Raw genomic sequence first — 18,345 nt, forward strand, 5'->3', positions numbered from 1 at the left:
CAGCTTTCACCCTCGCCCGACCTGGCCCTCACTCCCCCAGGGGCACAGGCAGAGATAAGGATCTAGGTCTGTGTACACGCAGGCCCTGAGCTCCCATGGTAGGCTGCCTGGGCCCCACAGTGTTGATGCAGTGGCAGGGAAGGGGGAGGGGTGACACCAAATCCCGCATAGCAACCCACGTGGAGGAGCAGGAGGAGGAGCAAGGGGCATCTTACAACAGAACTGCCTGGGCCCACATCCTCAGAAACATGCGTGCATGTGTGTTGGCCACACAGGGTGCAGAAAGTCTTGATACACACACACACGTGCTAACAGGCACACACACACACCTACACCTACACATCCCCAAAACACACAGGGGAAGATATGCACACCTAGGTAGCCTGAGCAAGGAGAGGTGCACACGTGTGCCACCCACACCAGGGGAATGCCACGGGCTCACCATACACACGAGCACACACACACACAAACACACACACACAGAGCAGTCCTGCATCCTGTGGGCTGGCTGGCTATCCCTGCCCGTGTGTGGAGGCCTACCTGGATCCTCTGAGATCGCAGAGCCTGCCCCAGAGGGTGGCAGACAGGGGATAGAGAGAAGGGACAGCAGGCAGTGTTGGGGTCAAACACGCAACCACAGAACAGCACGTGCACAAGTTCGTGTCCACAGAGCTGTGGTCCCGTACGCACACACACTCACAGAAGACAGAGCTGGGCGGGGTGGGCTGTTGGGTCATCCTGTGGCAGTCTCCACCACCAACAACCAAGCAAAGGAGGGGAGGCAGAGATCACACGCAGACTCAAGGCTGAGGGGGTCCAGAGGGGCAGGACCGGGGGGGTAGGCATCTACACACGTCTGCACATGGACACACACGCTGGGGCGTGCACACATCGCGAGCATGTGCCGGCGGCATGCATGTGGGTGTGCATGTGTAATCTCGCCTGCTGCTGTCTGCGTGCGATGGAGGGAGGGGCGGAGGGTGGGTGGGCCATGACAGGGTGAGGTCCAGGGACCCTGGGGGGCTGCCGTGGGGGTGACCTGGAGCAGGGGACAGAGTGAAAGGTGGTGGTGTGGGGGTATTGCTCCCAATGTGGTGGGGGAGGGGCCTGGGAGAACCAGGGTGGGAGGCAGAGCCTACAAGCCAAGCGTCCCCCCAATGGATGACGCCAAGACCACCCCCAGCACCACACAGCAAATGATGATCATGATTTTCTTCTGCAGGTAGAAAGAGCAGCCGAGATAGAGTCAGATACACACACACACACACACACACACGCACACGCACGCGCGAGCAGAACCAACAGACAGAAGGGGCCAGCCATGGGGGAGGAGGGTATGAGGGAAAGAAAGGAGAAAAAAACAGAAAATAGGAAGAGGTCAGAGCCAGAGATAAGGCCTCTCACCCGATTTCATCACTCACCTCGGCCCTGGCTGAAGCCCAGCCCCACCCGCCAGCCCCAGCCCGCTGCCCCTGGGCGCCACCTGCCCGGGCTCACCCTCCGCGCCTTGCTCTGATATTTCACAGCTTTCTTGGTGTCAGACACAGCTCGCTCCACGTAGTCCACGGAATGTTCCACATTGTACTCGATGCGGTCGATCATCTCTCCCTGTGGACAGGGGAGCAGTGTGGACGGGGCGGGGAGGAGGGCGCCTCGGGGTGCTCAGAGCGGGGAGCTGAGGTAGGAGAAGAGACGAGGAAGAGGTGCCTAGCACGGCTGGTTCCTACCTGGCTCTCCACCAGCATGGCCATGTCCACGAACATGTCATGCAGCTCGCGGATGCTGGTTTCCAGTTTGATGATCTCATTGTGCCTCGTCTCTATCTCGTTCAGCGCCTGCTTCGTCATCTGCGAATCCATTTTGATCTGGGGGAAGTGGGCAAAGCAGACTGTGATCACCCTTTGCCCACAGAAGATGCTGTAGCTGAAAAGCTGGGCTTCAAACCTGGATGTACAGGGGCCAGCGTAATGGCTTAATTGGCTAATCCTCCACCTCCAAGCACCGGGTTCTCATATGAGTGCTGGTTTGTGTCCTGGCTGTTCCACTTCCTATCCAATTTCCTGCTTGTGGCCTCAGAAAGCAGTAGAGAATGGTTGAGACCCTACACCTGCATGGGAGACCTGGAAGAAACTCCCGACCCCCTGGCTTCACATCAGCTCAGCTCTGGCCATTGCACCCATTTAGGGAATGAACCAGCGGATGGAAGGTCTTTCTCTCTTTCTCTTCTCTCTATGGGTCTGCCTTTTCGGTGGAAATAAATTTCCAAAAACAAAAAATCCTGGACACCATTAATTCTTGGTTTCCCCAGCTAGGGAGGTCATAGGATGGATACGCAACTGACTAAGGGAGAAACAGCACCATGGTGTAGCAAGTTAATCCTCAACCAGTGGTACCGGCATCCCATATGGATGCTGGTTCAAGTCCCGACTGTTTCACTTCTGATCCATTTCCCTGCTCATGGTCTGGGAAAGCAGAGAAGGGTGAATCAAGGTTTTAGAACCCTGCACTCACATGGGAGATCTTCAGGAAGCTCCTTGGCTCCTGGCTTTGGACCTGCCCAGCACTGGCCATTAAAGCTGTTTGGGGAGTGAACCAGCAGGGAGAACTCTCTCTCTCTCTGTAACTCTTTCTTTCAGATAAATAAATTAATCTCTTTTTTTAATGGAGTTACTATTCCATATGTCAGTTCTAATGCCCCCTGGCAGGTGGCACACACCAAGGAAGAGCTGTTTTCAGATCACCAGAGAAGCAGGTGCTAGACAATGTGCTCAGGCCACCCCGCCCCTGGGACACCATGTCCACACCAGTGGGCCTGGGTGCGAGGGCCACTCTGCTTCTGACTGCAGCTTCTAGGACCTGTGCCCCCAGTAGGCAGCAGGGGACAGGGTCAAGGGCTTGGGCCCCTGTCACCCTGCCTGAAGAGCTGGATGAAGATCGCAGTTCCAGCCTTCAGGCATGTGGGAAGAGAACCCACAGATGGAAGCTCTCTCCTCCCTCTCTCAAATAAAATGAAAACCTAACGCAGGAAATACCCACTGTTCAGATCATGCCTGCCAGAGCTGCCCCTGGCCTGGCCTACATGCCTGCCTGCCCTCCAGTGGTCACAGCCCAGCCTCTGCTCCTCCTGCTCATCTCCCGCCGCCAAGCCGCAGCTCCCCTCTCCATGTCCGGCATCAGCTCACTCCTGTCCCTTCTAATGCCTTTCATCCATCTCCCCATGTTCAAAAACTCCTCCTGTCTTACGATGCAGCCCAACAACACCTCCCCCAGGAAGTCTTCCCTACTCCAGCGGGAGTCACCCTCTACCACCTCAGGGTTCATATACAGTATGTGCAGCCCTTGGCCAAGGTCCCCATCACCTTGCATTGTGGTGATGGGTTTCCATGGTAACAGCTGTGGGCTGACTGCTTTGGAACAATCTACCAACCTTCCTCCGTTCTCTCTCACACACAGACAGGTGGGCCTGGACAGAGCTGTTTGGTGGTGGTGTGGGGGGCGGGGTGGGGTTTCAGGCTAATGCGCCCATAGTTCATTTGTTCAAGGCTAATGCAGCAAAGGGGCCACTGTCTGCTGCAATGTCACCACGCAGATTTAAACCCTGGTCTAGGTGCTTTGACCAGAGCCATGTAGCTGCTAGAAACAGAAAGAGAGACACGTTGGGGAGGCTGGGGCGAAACTCCATGGAGAAACAAGAACCAGGGTGTGGGAAAAGCCCTGCCCTTCCCATATTAATCGGCAAGGCAGTGCAGGGTGCAAACCCTGAACAGAACCAAAACCGAGCTCTTCAAACCAAACCTTCAGCAGGTAGGTAGATGAGAGACGCCCGCCATGGCCTGCTCTGGCAGGGAAGCACGCATGTGGGAGAACTCCAACTAGCGGGGAATGACGCCGGATGCCAACCCCACCTCTAGCACCTTCCCCCCCTCAATTCTTTGCTCTAGGGTCTGGAACAGCCATCCTGCCTCTTGAGGTCAAGGTCTTTCCTGTGTGCCCCAGGCCATCTCACTCGCTGTCACAAGGCCTGAGCAAGCGTGTGGTCTACCTACACCTGCGTCATCAGGGACTTCACACTGGCCCTGGCACATAGCTGGCTCCTGGTCACTCTTAAGGGAGGTGCCTTCCTGCCCTGCCCCCATGGAATTCCCCGGGTCCCGGGGCAGCCTGTAGAGCCTGCTGAAGCCTCCACAGCGGATACGGGCCGGTGGGGCAGCCTGAGCTGGGCCAGCCAACGCCCTGCTTCCCGACCCGCCTGCCCTGCCCAGTACTCACATCGTCCGTGAAGATGGCCAGCTTTCCACTCTCCAGCATGTCTTCCAGTTCTTCATTGGTCGTGGTCCTTCCAGCTGTGAGGGGAGGAGGACTGCTTAGCAGACCGAGGGAAGTCCACCCTCCAGACCCCCTAGCAACGGCTGGGGCCCAGGGAGGAGGTACGCACTGATTTCTAGCTGCCGCTGGATCCGGTCCTTGCAGCGGTCCCGGTACTTGGACTGGGTCGCATTATACTCAGTCATTACCTCCACAAACTTCCGGGAGAGTGTGGAGTGCTGTAGTGGGGGAAGACACATCAGAGTGAAGGGGAGGTGGTGTGCGAGCAGTGGGGCGGGAGGCCAGCTGGATGGGTTCATGATTCCCCCTCTTCAGCTCGGGCCAAGCCCTCAACCCCCCATTAAGTTCACAGTCAAAGGCTCCATACCCCTGCATCCTTAATACTATACACCCAAGCCCAGCACCCACAGGATCACACCCACCCCATGATAGTTCCGCCCAGGCCATGCCCCACGTCCTGCTCCCACCAGGGCTCCGCCCCACCTCTTACCTGGGTCTTGCGAATGCGCAGGTCGGCGGAGGAGCGGTTCAGCCCCTCTTCCTGTTCAATGCTCTGCTCGATCGCTGCAGGACAGAGGGCAGAGTGAGGGGTGAGAGATGTGGGTGCATGGAGCGGGGTATGTGGGGAGCAAGAAGGGTCGGTGCCCTGGGGCCTCTGTGTGCGGGCACTCTGCTTCGTGCAATCCTCTGGCCCTGAGCAAGAACCCACCCAGGGATTTGTTTTCTGGTGGAAGGCACTGGTGGCACTGGAGGGCAGGACCGGTTTGGGAGAGACACCTTTTCCTGGGAGAATTTCAGAGGGCACAGATGGACATCCCCACAAGAACAAGTAACATAAACTTCTAAAGGGTGTTGTGGAAAAGTGCGCACATCAACTGGGAACCCTGCCACCAGTGGCCCACGGAAGAACAGGGGGTGAGCCCGTCCCGGGGGAAGATGAGCAAACAAGGCAGGAATGAATGACCAGGCCCTCTCCCACTTTGCCACAGGGATGCTCCCGATAACATCACTTCTCTGTTCTTTGCTTGGATGGCACCCCGAGGCTCCCCTGCCAGCAAACAGCCAGCTGGCCGATGGCTCTGGTCCAGCCCGCGAGGAGCATGTGCCCAGGAATGCGGAACTCTGTGGGCCCAGACTGGTGGTCTCTAGAGCACAGCCTTGGGGCTGGGGCCAAGTCAGGAGTCCAGGGATCTTACACGACCCTGGGAGACCCAGCCTATGCAGTCTAGACCAGGGAGTTCCAAGGGCTGAGGCAGAGCCCCCAGGGTCACACCCCTAGTTGGAGGAGCGGAGAAGACTTCCTTGTCCCCTTTCTGGAGCCCTGGACTTCAGGTCTAAAGTTGTCCCTGGCTTCTTTCTCAATCCATTCCTGATCTCTCCGCCACTGAGCCCCTATGGACCATCACGGTGGTAGCGGACAAGCATGGAGGGAGTCCACGGATTCTTTTTTTTTTTTTTACTGAAAAGGCAGATTTACAGAGAGAAGGAGAGACAGAGAGGAAGATCTTCCGTCCGCTGGTTCACTCCCCAAGAGCAAGAGGCCATACGGGCCAGAGCTGAGGTGATCCAAAGCCAGGAGCCTCTTCTAGGTCTCCTACTGAGTATAGTTGGGTCAGCCTCTACTGCTTTCCCAGGCCACAAGCAGAGAGGTAGATGGGAAGTGGAGCAGCCGAGACATGAACTTGTGCTCATATGGGATGCTGGCACTTGAAGGAAGAGGATTAACCAATTGGGCCACTGCACTGGCCCCAAGCCCACGGGTTTTTAAACTGGGTATTAGCCGGAATGCTGCTGCTGAGAAGGAACCTTACGGTGGTTATGGCACCCCAGCACAGCGACAAAGGTGGCTACATGTGCTTCGGGCTGGGATTTAAAAGATTTTATGTGGTAAGGGTTGGTGCCATGGAGCAGCAGGCTAAGTCTGCAGTGCCAGCATCCCATGTGGGTGCTGCTTCATGTCCCGGCTGTTCCACTTCCCATCTAGCTCCCTGCTAATGGTCTGGCAGGGCAGTGAAGTATGGCCCAAGTCCTTGGGCCCCTGCACCCATGTGGGACACCGGTAGAAGCTCCTGGCTCCTGATTGGCTCAGCTCCAGTCATGGTGGCCATGTGGGGAGTGAATGATGAACAGAAGACTTCTTTTTCTCTCTCCTCCACTCGTGAAACTCTGCCTTTCAAGCAAAATTAAAAGTTTTTTTGGGTTTTTTGTTTGTTTTTTAATTATGTGGATAGAAAGATTTTTGCTGTTCTCCCCCATTCCCAGGCAAAATAAAGCCACTTTGGAAACTTCCACTTTCCTTCTGCACTAATGAGCAAGTTGAGAGAAGAAAACTGCTTCAGGGCCAGAGGACTGTGGAGGCCGGACGCCCTGGCACCCCTCGCGCCCCCAGCTTAGGGCATTTTCCATGCCAGCACACCCTCCTAAGTGAGCACTAAGGGCTTGTTTTTCCAAATCAGCACCAGAGGCTCTGGAACAATGGCATGCAGCTTCTGTCCTTTGCTCCTTGGACCAAGGTGGACATTCTCGGGGCCTGGTCAAGCTGCCACTACTGCTGTTTCTCCCCCAGAGGCCTGCAGGGCACCGCAGGTGCTCAGCAAGTGCTTCGTGACGCACCAGGAGCAGATCTGTTGGCCCTGCCAGGGAGCTGCGTTGCCCCTGGCCCCAGCAGACAAGGAGGTTCCCCACCCACCATGCACTGGAGGGGGGTGGTGCGTCTCAGCACCCACATCCTTCAATTAGAATGAACACAAGAGCACTTGGCAAATTCCTCCTGCGAGCCTGCCAGCCCCTGATGGCAGCCAATCTGGCCTGAGCTGAGGACACCAATTCGGAAGCATTTGCAGAGCCCACCTACGGGGTGCTACACAGGGGCGGGGAGGGAGGTGAGGTGGGGAAGACTGTGTTTTTGCCAGTGGAACCTCCGTGGATACACTGGTATCCAAACCTTCTCCCCCACCCTTACGTCTGCTATGCACTTTTGCCTCTCAGGGAATCTGGCTGGGGAGAGATACCTCCTCCCTGCTTAGGAATTTGGCGCCTAGTAGTGTGCAGACAGCCCCTGCTCCAGACGGGCCAGCTCTGTTCTGGGTTGGCCCACATTCCTGCTGTCCCGCCCTCCTCACCTTTCAACTTGGACCGGACCTTGTTGGCCGTCTTCTTGATGTCGGCTGTGAGGTCCTCCAGCTCCTGCTTGGTCTCTACCAGGCGAAGGGGTGGGGGAAAGTGAGGGAAGCAGAGAAATGTGGGTGAGACCACAGAGGGGGGCCGTCGGCCCGCCCCCAGCCCACCACAGGGCAGCGCTCACTCTCATCTGGGTTGGGTGCAGCCAGGATGGCGCTGTGCTGCTTCTTCACCTGCTCCACATCCTCCGACAGCTTCTCGATGCAGCCTCGGATCTCCTCCACCTGCCCAGCGACAGAGAGGCTGCCAGCCAGGCGGGGAAGAGCCGGCAGAACCAGCCGGCAGGGAAGTGGGCCAGAGCCAACAGCAGGGTGAGAAGAGACGGGATGCCGGGCAAAGAGAGAAGGGAGTGCAGGCCAAGCAAGTGCTGGGCTGGGCACCGGGTCAGAGGTCGAGCTAGGGGCTGGATTGGAGGCTTTGTAGAGGGGTGGGGACGGGGTCCATTACCTGTTCGAAGAATTCATCCATGAAGTGGTCCCGATCCACGTGGACCACCTCTTCCTCATCATCGCTGTCTTTTGCCTGGGAAGCAAAAGAAGGCTGAATTCAGGGGCAGTCCCTGCCTGACCCCAAGGCTAGATCCCCCAACCCCATCACACACACACACACAGACACACACAAACGAATGTTGGCTGCTCTTGGAAGGAAGGGCTGATGAGCACGCAGTGTCCATTTGAACACCTGCTGCCCAGCAGGACAAGGGCCTGACAACCCAAAGCACCCTGGTGGGGGTTGGAAGAGTGGAGAGGGAGATGGGACCAGCAAAAGGTACCATTTCAGGGTGGATGTGGCACCCTGGAAGGGGATGAGTATCAGGGTGGTTGATTTTGACGAGCCAGCATGGACATGGTTCAATATTTTTCACAACCAGTCATCTTGCAATCACTGCCTCTGGGCTACCAGGAGGGTTTTGGAAGGGAGCCTATGCCAGGAGCAGCTGGAAGGCCTGCTCGTCAATCCACAGGGCCGGGAGCCTCACTCTGCTCCTGGCCCCCCCTTCGCTTCCCCTCCTGCCTCCCACAAGACGGTTCTTCCCCTGCAAGGTCACTGCACTGCCTGCGGCAGGTGTCATCCCCACCCCACCCCCATCTCGGAGCCGCTGGCCTCCTCCCGCCCACTGCCCGCCGCCCCGCACCGCCTAGAGTGTGTGCCCGCGCTATTACCCAGCCCCTTCGCGGCTTCACCCCCGCGGGTGCCTGCCTGGATTTCCCAGCTGCTGTTCAGCCCTCCCTCCCCGGGATTCACCCACCCACAGCACCGCCGCCCCCGACAGACAAGACCCGCGACACAGACAGAAGAGCTGACAAGCAGAGTGCACACAAATAGGTCCCGACACCCACGCTGCCGCGGGGCAGCCACAAGCTGATGATTTGGCCCCGGGGCCCACGGCGAGGGCGCCCAGCGGCAGGGGCACTGCATAGAGAGGCTCCTGGTGTGCCCGGAGACATCCCAAGAGAGTCCTGCCACCAAGCCCTGAGCCTTGAGCAGCAGGTGGGGCTGGGCCCCCGGTGCCCCTGACTCCATCCCCTTCCCTGACTGGGACTCTCCGAGGTCAACCCCTGGATTCCTCACGTTTAACGTTTAACGACAACCTGCGCTCTCAAGGGCCCTAAGAGGCCTCATTCTGACTCCCAGTAAGAGCTCGGCCCAGTCCCAAGGAGATCCACACCGGCTCCACACCGGCTCCACACCGGCTCCCAGGCAGAGAAGGTAGCAAAGACAGCTGGAATGGCAAGTGCATGCCTGACGGGGCCTGAGCAGACCGCAGACAGACCCTGATGGGAACCAGACAGGCTGAGACTGGGGCCAGACAGCCCAGACAGCTCGGATCGAACCAAGACGCAGCCAGCTGCGACCCAGATGCAGTCAGGCAAGGGATAGAACCTGGGTTCAGCGGAAGCCAGATGGAGGGCAAGCACCCACCGGAGGGCAAGCACCCACCGGAGGGGCAGCCTGCAGGGTCCTGGGGAAGACTGCCCTCAGCCATCACCCTCCCCCAGGCCACCCGAGGCCCTGCCCCAGGGGGCCTCCAAGGCTGGTGGTCACAGACCAGCAGGGCAGCAAATGTGTCCAGTTCCAATATCAGTCTGAAAAAGGGTAGGCCAGAGGGTGCCTCTGCCTTGCTCCGCCCCTTCAGTTCCCGGCAGCGCACCCTGAAAGACAGGGCCCCGACAGGACATGTGGCTTCTCCCGCAATCACCTACATCCCTAAATCAGGACTTGGTCCAGGAAGGCAGGGTTCATTTTTGAGCGTGCCATGAAGTTGTCCTCAAAATCTAGCTGCCTGCCAAGGATGCTCAAAGCCCTCCCCTTCTTCCTGGCCCAGACCGGGAACCCTTCCCTGGCCCAGAAGCCTGGGAGCTCTCCCTTTCTCCCATGGTTCCCAGAGCCAGTTCCTTCAGCTTTTTCCTGGGTGTGTCCCTGGCCACCTGTTTCCTTGTCCTTGAGAGAGGGAGAAAGGCCCAGAGCCCAGAGAGCATGATGCTGTATCTCTAATCCCTGCTCACCCGCACCACCCCAGCCCTGCAAGAAAGCTTGTGAGCAAACACCAGCGCTCCAAAATCACCAACGAGAGCCCAGGAGGAGGCTTGGGGGGGAGAGAGGGGACAGTGACTTGACGAAGGGTGCCAGGGCCAGAAGCCATGGCATCCAGGACATGCTTCCCCACCCCCAGACACCATTGGTCCCCCCACCCCCAGGTCAGAGAGGGAACTGCTGTGCAACTTGGGTAAAGGCGTGTGCCCTGAAAAGCTAGCAAACGATTACCAGGACCTTCCGCCTAAATCTCATATTCTTGTGACCCCAATGCTCTTTCATGACTTCATTACAACTTTGTAAGGGGCGGGGGAGGTGACGATGTTCTGGCGGAGTGGGTTCACAGGCATTCCAGATGGGCTGGATCCAGCTTCCTGCTAATGCGCCTGGGAAATCAGGGAAGATGGCCCCTCCCACCCATGTGGGTGACCGGGAAGAAGCTCCTGGCTCTTGGCTTCGGTCTGGCCCAGTCCCAGCCATCGTAGCCATCTGGACAGTGAACCAAGGGATGGAAGATTCTTTTCTCTGTGTGTCATTCCATGTCTTTCTATAACTTTTCAAATCAATCAAAAATTTTTTTTAATACTTTGGGGACTGGCATAATAGCTCAACTGGCTAATCCTTCACCTCCAAGCACTGACTTCTCATTGGGGCACCAGTTTGTGTCCTGGCTACTCTGCTTCCCATCCAGCTCCCTGACTATGGCCTGGGAAAGCAGTAGAGGATGGCCCAAAGCCTTGGGACCCTGTATCTGCATGGGAGACTCTGAAGTAGCTCCTAGTTCAGATCAGCTCAGCTCTGGCTGTTGCAGCCATTTGGGGAGTGAACCAGCAGATAAAAGATCTTTCTTCTTTGTGTAAGTCTCCCTTTCCAATAAAAATAAATAAATCTTAAAAAAAAACGCCGCTTTGCAAGGGGGCCAGCATAGTGGGTAGTGGGCTCAGCTGCCAGTGCCCCATACAAGTACCAGCTTAAGACCCAGCTGTCTGGGCCCGGCGGCGTGGCCTAGCGGCTAAAGTCCTCGCCTTGAACGCCCCGGGATCCCATATGGGCGCCGGTTCTAATCCCGGCAGTTCCACTTCCCACCCAGCTCCCTGCTTGTGGCCTGGGAAGGCAGTGGAGGACGGCCCAATGCATTAGGACCCTGCACCCGTGCAGGAGACCTGGAAGAGTTTCCTAGTTCCCAGCTTCGGATCGGTGCACACCGGCCCGTTGCGGCTCACTTGGGGAGTGAATCATCGGACGGAGGATCTTCCTCTCTGTCTCTCCTCCTTTCTGTATATCTGACTTTGTAATGAAAATAAATAAATCTTTAAAAAAAAAAAAAAAGACCCAGCCGTCTGCTTCCCATCCGGTTCCATGCTAGTGCATCTGGGGAAGCAGTGGAGGATAGCTGGCGCTCCAGCTTCTGCCTGGCCCAGCTCAGGCTGCCACAGGTACTTGAGGAGAAAGCCGGCCACAGACAGATGCTCTCACGTGCTAGCCCCATCCCTGGCACCCCATATCGCTGACTTCAAAATAAATAATTAATTTTTAAAAATTGTTTTCAAATTCTAAGAGCCATTGGCCAACACAGTTCCAATTATGAGTCAATCAGACAGGCTTTCACAACGTTCTAGGAACCCTGCATGCGGCTGATCCATTGAATTCTCACGGCAGCTCCTTAGGGGAAGGTATTACTGCGGCCCCTTTCACAGATCCGGAGACTGAGGCAAATAGCAGCTAAGGAAGTTGCTTTGAGGCATCCTGCTCTGAGCTTTTTAATTGGTAATAGTGTCCCTGGCACCAAACAGTCATGGAGAGGCCACGAGATGGAGCAAGAAACAGGCTCAGAGAGGCTGTCTGAGACGCCCAAGGGTGCATGCAATAGCAGGTAAGACCCCGGTGGCACCTGTACCCAGGACTGCCTGGAGCTAGACCGTAGGCTCTTTCTCGTCCCAAGTGCCACTCTGTTGGATTCTCAGTACTGCTCAACCCCTGTGGCCAGCTTGGGGAACCAAAGGGGACCCCTAGCCCGGAAGCCAAACCTCCTGGCTCTGCAAGCAAGCACAGGCTGAGTTTCTCTGCAGCCTCACAGAAACAGGGCCACGGGCAAATGAGCCTGCCAGGAACCAGGAGCAACTGCATGCCCCAGTGCCCCGGCTGGTGGCTTCGAGTTACAGGTACCCAAGTCGAGCCTCAACTCCCTCACAGTAAGATGAGGGAAATGCCACCTTACAAATATCCCACACAGGACGGGGAGGGGGATCCCCCAGGGGTTCCTGGAAAGTGTAATTGAAAGGTAAGCTTATTTGGGTGCAAAAAAACAGTCTTATTTCATGCATAGCTTTTTCACAATGTTCATTTCCATGAACTTTTTGAAGACCAATCATATGCACAGCTTTCAAACTTTTTTTTTGCACCAAAAAAAAAATATTGAGATTTGAAAGGCAGCGAGAGAGAGAGAAAGAGAGAGTGAGAGTGCCCACCCATCTGCTGGTTCACCCTCTGTATGCTCACAGATAGCCAGGAGCCGGAACTTGGGTCAGGTTGCCCGTGTGGTGGCAGGGATCCAGCTACTTGAGCCATCACCTACTGCCCCCCAAGGCGTGCATAAGCAGGAAGCTGGAAAGGCCAAGGCTTGGGCACCCCAAAGAGCAGCTGAGCTATGGCACCAAACCTCCACCCCAAGTGGATCTTCTGATTCTTCCACTTTGCAAGAACTTTGGGGAACAACCTCATATATACTGAGTTGGGCCGTGTGCTTTGATGTTCACAACCTCTCCAAGCTATGGCTGTGCTGCTGTTCTTATTCCCATACACCAAGTGAGGAAACTGAGGCACAGAGAGATACAGACGCCTGACAGGGAGCTGACAGACGGGGTGGGCGTCGGTGCCACATACCTGCTCTGCCTGAGCTACTTGGGCGCATGCAGGGAGAGGTCATCTTCAGGAGGGACTCTGGCAGTGGGGACATCAGACCTCCACGCCTCCAGCTCCAGGGTCCCCTCCCGAGGGGCACCCCCCCAAGGTCCTCCATCATCAGAGACATAGAGGGCTTGGGGCTGGGCTGGGGGATGCAGGGACCAGCCAGATGGTAGGACAGTGACAAAACACACAGCCAGCCAGAAACTTCACAGAGTGTGCACACACATTTGTGCCCCTGGACACAGATTCACGTGTGTCTATTTCAACACACTCACATACAGCTACACATGTGTTTCATACATGTGAATACACACGTGTGTATGTATGGACACGTGTGTACAGTGTAATCAGATACACATGATCATACGTGCATATATACACAATACACACGTGCTCACCCAAGCACATGGATGCACACATGTGTGCACTACACACGTGGACTCACATGATCACCCATGCACATGGATACACACGTGTGTCTGTGCATACAGATGTACACATGCTCATGCACGCACACGAACACACACATGCTCCTCCGTGCTCTGTAGGGGCCATCTCTGACCGGCAGTGGCTCCCCACCCTCCTTTCTGTCCATCTGTCTGCTTGGCATGGGCCTCCCTCCCACGGTGCAGTCCGGCCGTCCCACCTCTCTCCTCCGCCTCCCCACCTACTCCCTTCCTCATCCCACCTCTGCCTTTGTGAGTCACTCATTCATCTCACAGGATCCGCTGAGCTTCGTGCCAAGTTCTCTTCTGGCGGCCGCTGGGGACGCACTAAGACAGACGGAAAGGCCCTGCCCCCAAGGAGCTGACAGTCCAAAGCGGGCAGACAGCGGAAACCCAGCAGGATTGGTTCAGACCGGGCTAGGTCGTAAGGAATGAGATAAAGAATAGGTCTGGGCAAGCCAGTACTGGTGGAGGCCTAGGGCAGGAAGAGCTTGGGAGACAGACGGAGGTGACATCTAAGCTCAGGGTCCTGCAAGAGTCAGCCTCCTGTGTCACAGTGTGGAACGACCAGCTTCCCGGATGGAGGGAACAGTGGAAAGGCCATGGGTGGGATAAGTCTGCGGTATGTGAATGGCAGAGAGAGAGCTGTGGACACAGCGCCCTGCGGCTCTGAGTCTCCCTGTTGTTCGCATCCGTACTGGGCCACTCTGGTCTTGTTATTTCAGCTCTCACCTCGGAAAGCTCCTTCCGCACCTGCCTCCCACCTGGGCAGGTCACTCGTTATTCCTGCATAGTCTTTCTCCTGTGCAATCTCAAACACAAGCACCTTCGTCCATCCAGCCTCCTCTCACCTCTCTTCCCAGGATCCCCTGTTCTGCCTTCCTACCTCGCAGGTCCACCCCCAGCGTGGTATCCATGGATCTTCCCGTGCCCCTCCCTCACTGCCCTGTTTGCCCTGTGAAGCCCCACAGCCTGAGTCCCCAGCACCCAGCTCTCTCCCCCAGCACGTCTGGGCCAGCTCAGGACCTCCCAGCTGTACTTTGAGGCAAAGCCTCTTTTTTGCCCCTTTAGCCCTCCACTGACCCCAGTACAAAGCAAGGGTCACACCCAGCCCCTCTCAGGGGGCTGTGGGGTGTGCAAAAGAAAATGAACAAGTCTTCTGGGACCCAGTCAACCACACAACCCCAGCTGCCTCAAGGACTTTCTAGACTCACAAAAGGGCCAACATCACGCAGTGCCGCATCCCAGACCCAGCTCGGTTCCCACTCCAGCTTCCTGCTGATGTGCCTCCTGGGAAGGCAGCAGGTGACGGGTCACATGCTGGGGTCCCTGCCACTCACTTGGGAGATCAGATGGGAGTTCCAGGTTTGGGCCTGACCCAGCCCTGATGGTTGTGGTCACTTAGGGAGTTTCTCTCTCTGCCCATTTCCCACGAACTTTACCTCCTGTGGACTGATTTGACTTTTTAGGACAAATCCGAGAACCAGCTTGGCCGTGACTACCAATCACACACGAGAAACCGAGTCCCAGAGAAGCGAGGTCACTAGCCCAAGGTCACAAAGGTAGTGGCTTCATCCAGTCAGCACTTTCAATCAAGACTTGTGAAGCCCTGGGGACCATCTGACCTGCACCCCCACCCTGGGGGCGGGGCTGACACCTGCTCCCATCACACCTTCCTCCCCAGGTCCACACAGCACACCCTGCTGCCCAGTCCCCTTGCACTTGCCTGCCAGTGCCTCCTCTAGGCTGGCAGGAGACCCTTGAACTCCTAGCATCTGGTAGCTTCTTTCTATTGCCCCCCTCCTGCACCCCCGCCCCCTCCCAAATCGGCAGTCTTCCCTGAGCTGTGACTAACACCACAGCCATCAGCTTTCACCCAGCCCACCCCCACACCGTCACCCCTCCCCACCACCTCCTGCCTCCTCCCATCCGCAGCCCCTAGCAAGCCCCAGCTCACAGGATGCCTCACCTCTGGGCGGGACGCGCTGCCTCCCACCCATCTAGTTCTATCTCCACTCCAGCCCCCTCACCTCCCATTTCTTGGGGTTGTACAGTCACGGGGAGCTGGCAGTGAGGTGAGTAGGGTGCACACCGGCTCCCTCCCTGGCAAGCTATGTGACCTTGGGTGGGTTGGCTGCCCACTCTGGGCCCTGGGTCCCCCACCACAATGAACTGCTGCAGACACCTGCTGGGATTCGAACCCTGCTCACCAGCTCCATGACTTCACCCAGGCCACTCCACCTCAGCCTCAGCCAACAGCAGACAATACTAGTTGCAGCCTCCCACGGCTTGCCCAGAGGACCACAGTAAGGAACTATGCATACGCCGCTGTAAACGGCACTATTATGGTCATTGCCTAACGGCCTGAGCATTTACTTGGTGCAACTTGCATAAAGAAAAGAAACCTTCAAAATTCCCTCTCTCTACTACGTGTTCTTCCTTGGTCACCAGCCTGCAAGAGGTCACCTGTCTCCAAGCCTCTCTCCCCATTTCTCTGTAACCTGAATCCCTGCTCCCACCCACTCTGAATTCAGGGAGCTCTCCCAAGACAGACCTCTTCATCCCCCGTGTTGTGGTTTCTTGGAGGCCAGCAAAGCTGAGACCCCTGTCGCTTCAACAGAAGGGACATCCAGGCTCTAGCCTAATACTTGAGCCACCTGCCCCTGCCACTTGCTTGGTGACCTTGGGCAAGTCCCTGCCCATTTCTGAACTTCACTTTCCATATCTGTCAAATGGGGCCATCACCTCTGTAGTAAGAGCCCCTGGGGAAGACTCAGTGTCCCTACTCATATACTGTCGCAGGCCCCCAGGGTCCCGGGGGGGCCCCTTCTATCCCCACCCCCAACCTCACCCTGGGGCCCTGACAGCTGCCTCCCACCCTCCGCCCGCAACCATTCCCATGAAGCTTCATTCCCTGGCCCTTCCACACAGCTGCCACCACTCAGCCTTCACCTGTCTCCTGGACACCGGTACCTCCCACCCCCCCCCAGGCCAGCCAGCCTCCTGGAGCAGGCCGCCCCCCCACCCCCCGCCAGCTTGTAGGCCCAGGGCCACGTCAACCACCCCAATTGCTCAGCATGGCCCAGTTCCCCTGGGTCTGGGCACAGCCAGGGTCACATAACCCAAATCTGTGGGCCCCTGCTGCCCCATCTCTGGGGTCACCTCGATTAGGCCCTGGGCTGTCCAGCTGCTGCCAAGGCCACGGCTTCTGTGCCCAAGTCGGCAGGGGCTTTCTCCCCTCCACAGCAACACTCGAGTGCACACACACACACACACTCATTCACTGCCAGGTGTGGGCACGTCACTCCAGACCCATGTCCTTCCCCAGAGCTGGGACCCCCCATCCTTCCAGTCTGACAGATCTGCCCGAGATGGGGGAGGACGGGGGCCCTCTAATGCCCTCCTGACATCACTCCTCTCTTCCCCACAGACAGGCTATACGCCCTAGGACTCCCCTGGGGAGGTGGGGTGTCTGTGCCCCCCCAGACTGCTCCTACTGCCTCCAGCCCCTTCCAGGCACCAGTCCTCAAATGCAGGTTCACCGGAAACATCAGGTGCCTCGAGATGGGGGGGCAGCTCCCAACCTCCGGTCTAATCCTTCGCCCCCACGTCCCAGAACCTCCCCCACTGCATACCCACGGGCTCCCCCAAAGCTGGGGTCCCGCCCCCCCACCTCCTCCCCATCCTCAAGCTCACACTCCGCAGCTCCTGAGTCCGATCCTTCATCCTGCGACGGCTCCTCCTCCTCCTCCTCCTCGTCCTCCTGCCTCCGCCGCGGCTCCTGTCTCCCACTTCGGTGCTGGAAGCCGGGAGTCGGGGGGCGCCGGGGATCACCGAGGGGGTCGCCTGCAAGCGGGGGCGGGACCGGGAGCGGTGGGCCGAGGCTCCGGGCAGGGGCAGGGGCCTGGCCGGGCTCGGCTGTGCCCGGGCTGCGGTGGCGATGCGGCTGCGGCACAGGCTGGATGGAGGGATGCGGGCGCCCGCGCGCGGGGGAGGGGGGCGGAGGGAGGCGAGGAGCCCGCGCGGGCGGGGGAGCCGCGAGGGGGCGGGGAGCAGGGGGCATGCGCAGCGCCCGGGGCTGGGGGCGCCTGGGGCTTGTAGTTCGGGGAGGGGGGCGCGCGAGGAGGGCGCGGCTGGTGGCTGTGGGGAGGGAGGGTCGAGCCGCGGAAGAGTTGGGCGAGGTGCTGCGCGAGAGCGCGTGGAGGCGCGGAGGCCCGCATCTAGGTGCCGGGTGGCCTGCGGTGCGGTGATTGGGGGTGGGGGGTGCGGAAGGGCCGGAAGAGGGGAGAAGGCGAGAACAGAGGTCGCCGCGCGGGGGGCGAGCGGCTGGGTGGGAGGGGGTCCCTTGGCCCCAGGAGCTGGGGAGTGATTTTCTGCTTGGAACCCTGGTGTCTCCGGGTGATCCTGCGTGTGACCACCTCTGGGAGCCGTGTGTCCCCGCGGGAGGCACCTTGGACGCCAGCAGTGGCCAGACGGAGGACCCTGTGTGTGGCCAAGGGCTGACCGAGGCAGGAGGCCTGCCTTGTGCGGACTCCCCAGTCCCCGAGGTGGAGATTCTTAGCCTCCAGGAAAGGGGACAGGGACAGGGTCCCCCTTAGCCACAAAGACGCCTCGGCCCATCCTTAAATGTCTCCGACTGCTGCAAATCCAATTCCCCTTTCCTGGGCGGAGACCTATGCTGTCCCTGTCCCGCCCCCCCCTCCCCGTTTGTCCTTCCCACCTCTCTTCTTCACCCCACCCCCTCCATCCCCAAAGCTCCTTGTCAGGTCCCTCTTGCCCCTGCAGCAGTGAATCCGGGGCCCCTAGCCTGCCAGGCCCTAACTCTGCCCAGGCCAATCAGCACCCAGGGGACCTCCTTGCAACCAGATCATTATCCTTGGAGCCCTGATGACCTCTTCTATGAACCCTCCCACACAGGAATCCTGCCCTTCCCAGGCACCTGCCAAGTCCC

General features: G+C 58.1%; 1 protein-coding gene across 2 annotated transcripts; it reads right to left on the reverse strand.

Moving 5' to 3' along the window:
- Positions 1-330: 330 nt before the first annotated feature.
- STX1B (syntaxin 1B) lies at positions 331-17,396 on the reverse strand. Of its 2 annotated transcripts, XM_004586900.2 has the most exons (10): positions 17,091-17,396; positions 7,954-8,028; positions 7,631-7,730; positions 7,449-7,523; positions 4,817-4,890; positions 4,436-4,544; positions 4,270-4,343; positions 1,728-1,865; positions 1,498-1,608; positions 331-1,216 (listed from the first exon to the last, which is right to left on the reverse strand). In XM_004586900.2, the coding sequence occupies exons 1-10, from the start codon at positions 17,118-17,120 to the stop codon at positions 1,136-1,138; spliced, it is 867 nt and encodes a 288-aa protein (XP_004586957.1). In that variant the 5' UTR covers positions 17,121-17,396; the 3' UTR covers positions 331-1,135. The 2 variants fall into 2 exon arrangements, with proteins under 2 accessions (XP_004586957.1, XP_058536632.1); XM_058680649.1 differs by lacking the exon at positions 331-1,216 and having other exon boundaries at positions 1,303-1,608.
- Positions 17,397-18,345: the final 949 nt, after the last annotated feature.

This window comes from Ochotona princeps, chromosome 24 (assembly GCF_030435755.1).
Source record: "Ochotona princeps isolate mOchPri1 chromosome 24, mOchPri1.hap1, whole genome shotgun sequence".
In the NCBI taxonomy this organism is placed as follows: Eukaryota; Metazoa; Chordata; class Mammalia; order Lagomorpha; family Ochotonidae; genus Ochotona; species Ochotona princeps.

What these genes read in the sequence shown, in the direction of transcription:
- STX1B (XM_058680649.1), bottom strand. Translation starts at nt 17,120, where the DNA reads ATGAAGGATCGGACTCAGGAGCTGCGGAGT. An exon ending in TGGATGAATTCTTCGAACAG is followed by an intron (nt 7,731 to 7,953) that starts GTAATGGACCCC and finishes GTCGCTGGGCAG; the next exon opens with GTGGAGGAGATCCGAGGCTG. An exon ending in TGGCCATCTTCACGGACGAT is followed by an intron (nt 1,866 to 4,269) that starts GTGAGTACTGGG and finishes CACTTCCCCCAG; the next exon opens with ATCAAAATGGATTCGCAGAT.